A 10,966-nucleotide genomic window follows, 5' to 3' on the forward strand; every position below is an offset into this window, starting at 1 on the left:
TCATCCTCAGCGTGACCTTCAGTGTGAAGAGGTCAACGGACAAACTATGTACCATGGTAGCCGTTAATTTGTTGAAAAAATGTGTTTGTTGATTACCGAAAATCGCGATTACAAGCCGAATGCGGAGGGCAATTATAACAATCAATTTGATCCCAATTCGGTGTATGGTACACAACGTAAAAATAAAAACGTACGTTTCCCGTTTATTGCCAAGTTCGTTTTTAAACGTTTCAATTCTAGTTCTGCATTCTAAAAGACATTTCAATGCTTTCAAAATATTTATACCTGAGCTTACTCAAACGCATACCAGGCATCACACGAATTATACCCACCCGATTTCCTGTCGCCCTGAAATGTACTCTTGCAGTAAATATCCCACGTTTGCCATTTTGGCAACCTTTTAAACCTTAAAAAGCTTCTCAGGTTTCGATCGGATATATTTTGATATCACAATTTTTATGGGTTTACTTAGGTAACGCTAAAGCAGGAAGGTCGTGCCCCTCCTAAAAGAGCACGAAAAGCACCTCTCGTTCGTGTTTCGTCAAGTATACGAACGTTTTTAATTAGGAATTGTCATATTTCGTTTTGGTTTATTTTCAAAATTTGCTCCTCTTGATCAACGCTCCGTGCGAAACGCATAAAAGCCCGCTACAAACTACGTTCGGCAGCTTTCTGTGATTTTTAACTTGTACAAGTTCATTAGACATAGATGATGGATTACTCGTTCCAATGACCTGGACTGAAATAGCCATTCGCGGTAAAAATACACACAAACTCCAACACTGTTCCTGACGTAAAAAACACTCCCGTTTAATTTCGAAAAACTTTTAAAAAAATAAATCACCTAAAGCCCTGAGGTGGCCATATTAAGCCCCATTGGCTTGTCACTTTAGAGCTCAATTCGTTTTCTGCACTTCGTGGGCTTGAGGCTTTATTGTTACCTCACACACTCCGGGATTCTTTTTACACTAAAATCCAATACAAGGAGCAGGAAAAAAAGCAGCACCTTAACAAAGCAGCTTCATCTATAGCCCACGAGATTTTAAGAAATATACATTTTCTTTCGGTTATAATGAATGCTGACATTCGCAGCGGAGTGATTGATATTGTGCTTTAAAATGACGTTCTCTCTGCCTATGCTCAGAGGCGAAATTATAAAATAAAACTCGAATGATAAATTGAGTTTAAAAGAATTCAAATATTTTCCAAAAAAAAAAGTAGTTTTGTTCATTTTAAATGATAGATCTGGTTTATAAATTACGCTTTGGAAATCAGTTTGTATTTTTGAGACGACCGGAGATCGCTACTTACGACGGAGCTTTCGGTGGTCCGTGCCCTGTCCACGATGTTAACGAATCCAGAAAACTTAATGCAATAAATAGTTCCGGTCAGTCGAGGTTGGCGGAGTCTCGCGAATTATTGGAGTTTCGAAGTTATTTAAACGCGGAATGTATGCAGTTCGAGGAGAACAATTTAAGATATCTATGATCCCCTCTTTTTTCCTACCATCCTTCTTAGACACCACCTGCCTGTGCGAATATCTTGTAACATGCTTAGTATTGAGCATATGTAGCTTCTTTACAACGCACACGTGCCCGATGAAGCCGAAACACATGTAGCCGAGATGCCTAACGTCGTCTTTCCAGTGGTACCAGATTTACTTTGTTATTTCAATGTACCGTACATAGTTGTAATGGCCATGTTCGTCACCTGGCGGAGGCACCTGTAACGCCCACCGAGGTGCAGCCAATCCGTAACTCAACGGTACTGCGCAGCACCACCTGCGCCGATCTACTCTAGCCCCATTGCCTGACGCCGAGGCCTCACTCGAAATTTGACCGTTCTGACGTCCTAATGATGATTAGAGCCAGTATCAGGGCACGTGGATGATTTTTTGTCTTGCTATGGTCTTGCAGTTAAATTACTTTGCTCTCCGTCTCGTTTCAGCCATTCCGATGCTTCTGCTCTTTAATTGCAGGGCTACTCACTACCGTTTCCGAATGCGACCATTATGAACAGGGTTGGTTGTTATCACATATTAGGTTGGTTCGGCTGGATGGTTATCTTCATATATTACCTTCTGAAGGACCAGCAGGACGTAATGTTGATAATCCATTTATTTTCCGTACTTCTTACAGATTACAATTTCGCACAAAGCATTGAAGCTCTCTTTTATTAACGTGTCTATCTATAGTGGCAGCATTCTCTGTGTTTTCTATTATTTTCATTTCCAATTACCTACTTTCCGCGTCATTCCAATGGCGTAAACTAACGAACCGAACATTTGCAAAGGGAATTTGAAGATGACACACCGGATACTATTATTGAAAAATACTTAATGGAGAAAATACAAAAGGTTTTTGTTTCATTGTCACTTTGGAAACTTAAGTATGTCAATAATTTTTGAACTACATAGAAAATCAAATGGATCGATACCGACAGGGAGTGTCAAAACTGATACATTAGAGCGTTGTGTGAAACAGCTTTAAATGCTTATGAGACATAAAATAGGCATTTGCTTCTGGCTGAAAGTTTCGCTTCGAAGTAAAAAGTTATAACTAATTCATATTTTAAGATATTGCTTGGCGCGCTTTAGCGATATAAATCAAGTTTCCCATTTCTTTCTTCCGGAGATTCGTTCAGTTGGAGTTTTTTTTTCCTGCAAAAATAAACCGTTGGAACTTTGAAACGCATAATGAAAATTTGTAGCTCACATTTGCAATACCTCAGAAAAGAAAAAAGTAATTTGAATGCGGGAAACACATTCAGATACGTTATTATCAGAGATTTAGTATTTGAAGTTCCATATGTTGCGTGAGAAAATCGCTAAAGGTGCGGCAAGGAAAACGCTTTTTTTTTTTTGACGATATTTATCGATGCACAGCTTTCCGAATGAAATTCGTACACCATGCGATTGCAAAATTAACATCGACGTTTTTCAAGGTTTCGGCCTGGTGTGCATTCCGAGTGAGAACGCTTCGAGAACGTACCTCAAAGGGTCACAGAAGGGGAGCAGAACATAAGGAGGAAAGCGAAACGCGAGAAATTAATCAAACCGTCTAAAACGTGTTAAATCGACTTTGTTTTGAACTGAACTCTGTTGTCAATCGACAAACTAAATTTGTTGAAGTCTGAACAGCCAACAAAGTGGAAAAAACACCTACGACTTCTGATCATGGTAAATGTACTTCTTCGTGTCCGGCATTCGCCCCTCGGGAGAACCAATTTCATAACGGAAATCGCAAAACATCTTCGGTAAAGGTAAACGATGACAAGAAAGGAGAAACTAGGAAGAAAAGTACAACCTCGTGGTAACCTAATTGCCTCAATCAAGTCCAAGGAAAATATATGTTCGTAAGATCTCCGAATTGATGTTTAGTAAAGTCGGCAAAATGCCAGGATTAACGTAGTAAAATTTTATACTTAATAGGTAGTTTTGCAAGTAACGCAACGTTTTTTATCCGAATAGCATTGATCTGCGTGTGAGAATGCTTTACATTTGCCCAACCGAGCGGTACGCTCGCCAGGCCATTTATTTTACACATTACACCTCTGAGAAATATCAATTCGGGATTTTAATTTTCCCTGCTTCCAGAACAAGGAAATATTTACGAAATTCCACTTTCAAGGAATCGGCAAACAAATGAGTAAAAGAATGGAGGAAAATGAGTTTTTAATTTGGAAGAGCAGGTGTTATCGACTTCCCTTGCAGTCAAAGTAACAAGCTTTACTTTAAATTAAATTCTCGATATATAACTTCCAAAGTTTCGAGTCAATTTTCATCTGGAACATAGTCATTACGAGAACTAAGAGAAAATCGTCGGTAAGGGAAAATTGGCGTTCATCCTCCCCGAAATCATGAAAGAAAATCATTTAAAAATATGCGAGGTTTTAGTGGCCTGTCCAGAACAAACGTGTGACTTTCTCCAAATTTCCAATTAGGCATCGAGAACGGTTAGCCTCGAGTGAATTGTATTATAAAGGATCTTTTTATTTGAGGCGGCGATAAAATTAGGTTTTAAAAAATCAAGCTGACTCAGGGTTCTCGCCCCGTGAAATTCTTTCTATAAAATCAATAGTTTAAATTGCTTCAAGGCGCTGCCAATGGACAATAGTAGTTTAAATTACCAAAAACAGACGTAGAGTGGAAGAATCTGTACTAAGTTAGCTCGTTTTCATTCTGGAACCGTTCAAGGGTTTGAAACAGTCAATTTTCCGTGCCGTTACTTCCGTGCACCTCAATTTACGAACAGAAACTTCCGGATTATGAAGTGCGTCCTATAAAATAACACTCAGGTCAAAAATATAAATCGAGACTTCTCGATTTGCATGCGAAAGTGAGAGATTCCTAAACTCAATTATCGAAAATTGGAGGTAGAATAGATTTGGCAAAGTAATGAACTCGTTAAGACTAGAATATTCGACGTGAAACTCGGTAAATTGGTTTAAATACTGATTAAAACGTACTGATTAAAAACGTTTTAGCAACACCTAAATGGCGTCAACTTATGATTGGCGTTGATCCTTCACAAGCAAACTTTCCACATGTTTGGTGCTCCCTGCCCATCCACAGACTGCCAACTTTTTGAACGATCTCGAAAGTCAATAGAGACATTTTGAAACATCCGTCCATTGATCTCGGTCAGCAGATCGGTATTCTTTATTAGTCCGCTGACCTAAGGTCCGGCGATCCAGGGAGCCACTCTACGATCTTGTTGAAAATGACACAACATAAACTATTGATTTTTCATCGAATCTATGTAATGCTTCACACAGACTATTAAGATTTTCTTCGCAGCTACGGAGATAGCGCATTGATTGGAAAATATGTAGGCATTTCACATGTAACGTAACACACATGGCCATTAAACTGGGCGAGTGGAAGGAGAGGAAGAAAAGAATTAGTTTAGACAAATGCCAAATCAATAAACGATTTAAGGGTTCTTGCAAGGGAGAGTTCGTCGTATTTCAGCAAAAGTTTGGACGAATATTCCTCTATATAGTTTCCGTTATTGGGGGATTCAATCATTTTTATCTTTGGCACAGCACTATTATGTCGCATTTTCTTATTAAAACTCGAACTCGTTAAAACAAACATGAAGTAATTTGTTATTTATCTAGTTCCACATCGACTATTTCATTCCGTTGAATCTCTGGGATATAGAATGGCACCCAGAAAATTTTTACCGAAATTAATATTGTGCGTCCCTTGTTACAATTTATATGTTTGAAATAGAGCAAAATCAATGCGGTTAACAAATTTTATGAATAATTTCAACAGATCCTACAATATCATTTTTAAAAATGTTTATAGAATTTTTTTGATCAAAAATATCGGAAACCGTGTTCCAATCAATTTGGCATTTTTGCAACTTAACGCACAACGTTTTGGACGGAATGGCAATCAAAACCAGAACGGGTAAAGTTGAGCGATGATAAAAATTGCGTTTTCGCCGAATCCGATTAATTTCAAGAAACCTTCAGATTCTGACCCAATTTGCACTGTTGCCCTTAAACCTTGCGAACTGAAATGTTGAAGTTGATCTGATCAGACGTAACTAAGCTTCAAGTAATCTGAAATTCATCGTCCATCACTGAATGGAAATTTTCTTTATAGGATCCTGGTTACGTCCCCTTATAACCGCAATGCTAAACGCTAAAAATTCATACATTTTTAATTGTTTAGACCAAAGGAGAGTTTCGAGGATGGCGCAATGGATAGACAAATAGGTTGTTTAGGATGCTCATTGTTGAACAACGATTTCGTTCGGTATCACCAAAGGCAGCCCTAAGGAAACTGAGATTCTTTCAATTTTTCCGGCACGCATTGAAACAAACCGAATTTCGGTTACCACTCTTTGTTATCGGGAAAAAGTGTTCCATGCGTCAAGACCTTTTACTTACGGAAGTTTTTCCCAATGAGAAAAACATATGATGCCTACCTGGTGAGAAGATCAGGAGATACACCACAGGCAAAGGAATCTGCTGTCGCCGCCACATCTCTCAAATTTTTCTGGAAACCCCAAGCAGTTAAAATAATCCACTTAAATCACTAAAGTATCACTATATCACTCAAGATAATATTTCGCACAAGCAATTTTTCTTCAGTTACTTTTCAACAATGACAACGACAACCTTCAAACAACTCAAACCGTCACTAAAAAACTTTTTCATTTTGCCAGGAAGTTTTTGCATAAAATTTCGGATATCGGCGAACCCTTTCCAGATTTTAGGTTACGTGAGATATCGCGTGTTCCGTGTTTCTGGAGCAGGTGAATACGGGAAATAGCTCACTCTGCGAGATTCCTCGTGGAACTGAGGCGTCGGCAATGGGATATCGGACGGCTGGAAAACCGTCTCTTTTTCCACATCCAGGCGTCGAGTCGCTCCATCTAACGCTTGTCCCTCCTATGACTTGTTATTATCGATCCTTGCCCTTTGGTGAAGTCGATGTTAAGATGCTAATTTGCCACTGGACGTTGAATCCCATAACACGAGCTTTACCAGAATTGCAATCCTAAAGCTGCCCATGCTAACCCGGACTAACCCGACGTCCGAATGGATTATATTTACAATGTTGAAAATTAATTAATTTTTTACATTCCGTCAGATCTTTTTGATTCACCAGCGCCCTAAACAAAGCCTACATCGTCACATTCAATTTCAAATTAAACATAAATGCAACGGCAGCAGTTACGTCATATGGCCAACAGCCTCCCTAGTGGAATGAACCACATGAAAGACACTTTAGATGCATGTTCGTGAAACCACATATGTACATGATGATTGATTCCGCAAGGGAGATTACAAGAATTGTGGATTTTTTGTACATAGTTAAGTATTTACAATTTACAACAATTAACTAATTACTTAATGTACCCTGCAATTTTCTATATAGCGTAAATGCAAAATGCAGCAGCTGCTGCAGTTGCGTTTCTATTTAATTTGAAATAGTGTTGTATCATGTCCAGGGTTTTGCATTTCACTTGCAAATCAACTTTGATACCTACAGAAGTAATTATCTTTGGTTTTGCATCATGGCAGGCGAAGCCATTAAGAACCTAATAGAATAAATATTTAAAAGTCTCCAATTTACATTACTGTGGAAAAAGGTAAAACCTAAAGTGAATTTTACAGCAATCGTGAGTTTTCTTATACAATTTTCCAAAAATATTTCCCATTTAACCGATACTCTATCTCTTACGGTTACGATGATCCCCACACGTGTAGAACCAATTTAGGGTCCACCATGTAAAATGCTGATTTAGGTCGCATTCATCAGGCAGTTTCTCACATACAGTTTCATCGAATCTTTTGAAAACGTGCGAACCTTCTTGGGTTTAAACACACAAACTTTTTCCTATAAATTTCTCTTAATATTTGAAAACCTCCCGGAATCCGCAGTAATTTGTTATTGTTGTGTTGTTAGTTTTAAAAATACGAGACTTTCAAGAATTTATTGAGATTTTTAAGTAGACGAAAAACAACTCTTAATTATGTTTCCAACCGAGACTACATGAATATTGCGGATTTCGCTAGTTCATTTCAGACCTCTAGCATTCCTCAGGGTCATACATTAAAACATGATGCTCTTCATACCAAATTCATCTATTTTTAATGTTTAATAAATACTTAAAAACCATGGGCGATATTATGACCATTTTATAGGAGAAAATTTGAAACTGCGCATGTATGAATTAAGGAGGAATCCTAGTTTCCAATAGAATCTTCGAAATCAAGCGAATCAAAGGACGTTTTCGCGATATCGGTATCTCTTATGGCAAGTTTTGCGATTGAAATTTCTACTCAAGATGTATTAGAACGGAACCATTTCGTTCACGTCCTTTTTCACATCGAAACAGAAAACGGAACTGGCTCTTTAGAGAACTTTTAATGTGTCAAATGCACCGATGAAATTTCTAGACAATATAAATTTTATTTTTAGAGACAAACTGGCTCAGAGCTTCATGGTTGGACAAAATTAGGCTTTAGCATACACGAACATTATGTCCAGATAACGAAGCGACGACAGACGTAAACTTGTGTCCTTTGATAAAACATGAAACACAAAAATATGAATATACGCCAGCTATACTGTTTGTACTTCTTGCGTCAGACAAAAATTTGTGTACGTTGTTCTTGTGAGAGTTTCACATAGTTTTGCACTTTAATAACAGTTTTTAGGTTCGTGAGCACGACAACAAGTTAAACTTGAAATCACATTAAATTTGTCTCACTGCCCGTCGTAGGACTGAGTTCCGTGCGTTGGCGCAATGGCTGGCTCGTAGCCCGCTTCGGCGTAGCATTGTTCTGTACAATTTACGCCGATTACTATGAATTTTTAGAATACAATGTAATATCAGAATATATAGGAATTTCTCTTTCAGGTATTATCATATCTTTCTCCATGTTTATTTTGGCACGTTGCATAAATAATGAAATAGACGAGATCCAAATTAACGCGAACAATTTATTGACGAACTTCGCTATTCTCTTAAGTGTCATGTAATCTGAAACTATTTGTAGTGGTATATTTCGGTATTTTCACAGAGAGCTCTATGTTATCGTAATAAATCAAGCTTTATCTCCTATCGCAATTCAATGCGTCGAAGCTGTAAATATCGAGATTTATTACACGTTTATGTTCGGTAGCTGAAGTTGCCGCTGAAAGACACGCATAACATAAAGGAAGCTTTTAGGCTGTACCCCGATAACGAAGTCAATTTTTGATTAAAGATTAAATTATGCAATAGCGCAATTTTTGGTGGATTATTTCTCCTATCTATCGATAATAAACAGATAATGGAGTAAATTAAAAGACATAATACAAATGAGTTTCGTTCCCTTTATCTACGATCCCTAATAGTAAATCCATCAACATAAACTGACGATCATTTTAGTATGCAATCGGGACCTAAATAATTTTATAATACCTTCCCTTTCGGAGAGTTACCTCCTCTTCCTCTCTTCCCATTCGCATTTTTGGTCGAATCTTTATTTGGTTTTAATCTTTCCGGGACTCGTAAAAAATTATAAAGATAACCTTGTTCCCAGGCTAAAATCCCTCTTAAAGCTCCACTGTCGCTCTGATTTAGAACGACTTACGTTTTAATCTCGTTCATTTCTTGTGGGGTGGATTTCAAGCGAAAAAATAGAAATTTATTTTCATGTTTTTAAATTTCCTTACAAAGAACCGCGCGTTATATATGAAAGGACTGAGGGATTTTGTTCATTGTCAATCATTTGCCAAAATATTATAGGGCATTATCCTCTTTTCCTTTTTCATTTCTTCATTCTCTTTTTTTCATTCACCACCGTCATCGAAATCTCCTCAGGACCTCAACGGAAAATACTGCACCGTCGTGCAGCTCACACGCAGTATCGTACGACGTACCTGTTTTCAGAGCCCTGAGAGACCTACAGATTTTTTGGTGACAATCCCCATCATTTGCGCCATCGATTCTTAATTTGAACACATTCCTGGGCTCTTCTCTGAGGCGTTCATAACGTTCCAATCAATACGTTATTCACTTTACATGCCGCAAATTGTATAATCGCCATCGAATGTGAAACGTTCAGTAAATTCTTAAATCTCCACGTACCTATATTCACGTATTTCATCCAACTTATTCTATTCCATTCCATTCAAAGACGCTTTAACCTACTCTACGAAACTTAATTTCCTTAAAGTAAAGGTCTTTAGTACCCACTATGCGTAATGACAATCCCAGCACCACAAGGCATGCCTTAAAGGGCACAGTATTCAAAGAGTAGCAATTTAGGCTTTGATTTATATCCAGAGTTAAGAACAACATAAGGCAAGAATTACATGGCAACATTCAGAGAAAGGGGCAGCCGCAATTACAAACCTTCTATTGTCCATTTGCGCACAAGTTATTCTAGCTATGTAAGGCTCAGCCATTCACTACAATTTCTATACCAATTAATTGAAGGCCTCAAGATAATCACATGATTGTCAACCACTTTTAAAGAAACGAGGAAAATGAGACCTTTTAAATCTAGCCTAATAATAATTCCGATAGCAAGGAAATTCCTGGAATTACTTCATGTGCCACTCTACTTCAGCACTGGAATGTTTGAACTGCAATGCCGTCAGATATTGGCTTGCATAGGCGTTTGCTATTTTGTTCCACGCAAAATTAAATAGTTCAACATTTTAATAAACTTGCCTGAACCCGAGTAATTTTCCAATACCCCTGGTAGGCGCCATAACCGCCCAAATACCGCTTCGTAAAAACTGATATTAAACTGTTAACACGCTGTTGAAAACTGACAACTGACAGTAGAGATGCATTTGTCCCACTTGCTCTGTCTTTGTCACCAATTTGTTTTAAATGTCAAACGATTTGGCAGGAATCGACGCCGAGATGACGCATTCGACGTAATGAACTACACTGCCCAGCGGCGCGCGAGAGCTGCTCCGGTACGCACCGACTTAAGCAATGGCGGTAAGTTCGAATTTTTTGAAACTTTTTCTTTTGCTCTTTTGGGGATTATTATATTTTAAAAAAATCATGTTCAAACCTTATCCGCCTTCCACCGATCCTGTTACAAGTTCATGCGATTTTCGATAATCTGCTACTATTTTAGCAAATTGCAATTTGGCGTTGTATACCGATATAAGATAATACGCTTTTCCGCCCGTAACATTCCATGATTATTTTATCACGATTGCGTTTTAGGTCATGGCTTTTCGAGTTTGAGCATTGGTTATTTGAAAAGTTGTTATGTCGGTAAAATTAGAAAAAATATTTGGTCAATTTTGTCGATTTTGCGCTGATATTTTTCGAGCGAACGACCAAAATTCAAAACTGCATATTCTTGAGCTCCAATTGACGCAACTTTAACGATCTAATTTAACTGATTTGATCAATTAGTACTCTTCTCCCTTAGAAACACTCCCAGAGGTCCTAATTGATTTGCTAGTTCAACAATTATATTTGCT

The 10,966-nt window shown here is 37.9% G+C and overlaps 1 protein-coding gene and 1 long non-coding RNA gene across 3 annotated transcripts in view; one reads left to right on the forward strand and one right to left on the reverse strand.

Annotated features, from left to right (window-relative positions):
• The window catches only part of LOC136350548 (zwei Ig domain protein zig-8-like), a 207,445-nt gene extending 201,142 nt beyond the window's left edge, over positions 1 to 6,303 (reverse strand). For both annotated transcript variants that reach the window (XM_066302384.1, XM_066302381.1), the window contains exon 1: positions 5,943 to 6,303. In XM_066302384.1, the coding sequence (XP_066158481.1) occupies positions 5,943 to 6,000 (58 nt within the window). In that variant the 5' untranslated portion in view covers positions 6,001 to 6,303. The remainder of the gene's footprint in view (positions 1 to 5,942) is intronic.
• The window catches only part of LOC136350549 (uncharacterized), a 31,092-nt gene extending 20,586 nt beyond the window's left edge, over positions 1 to 10,506 (forward strand). The window contains exon 4 of the long non-coding RNA XR_010734174.1: positions 10,375 to 10,506. This is a non-coding gene — a long non-coding RNA (uncharacterized lncRNA). The remainder of the gene's footprint in view (positions 1 to 10,374) is intronic.
• Positions 10,507 to 10,966: the final 460 nt, after the last annotated feature.

Source organism: Euwallacea fornicatus, chromosome 3 (assembly GCF_040115645.1).
Source record: "Euwallacea fornicatus isolate EFF26 chromosome 3, ASM4011564v1, whole genome shotgun sequence".
Taxonomy (NCBI): Eukaryota; Metazoa; Arthropoda; class Insecta; order Coleoptera; family Curculionidae; genus Euwallacea; species Euwallacea fornicatus.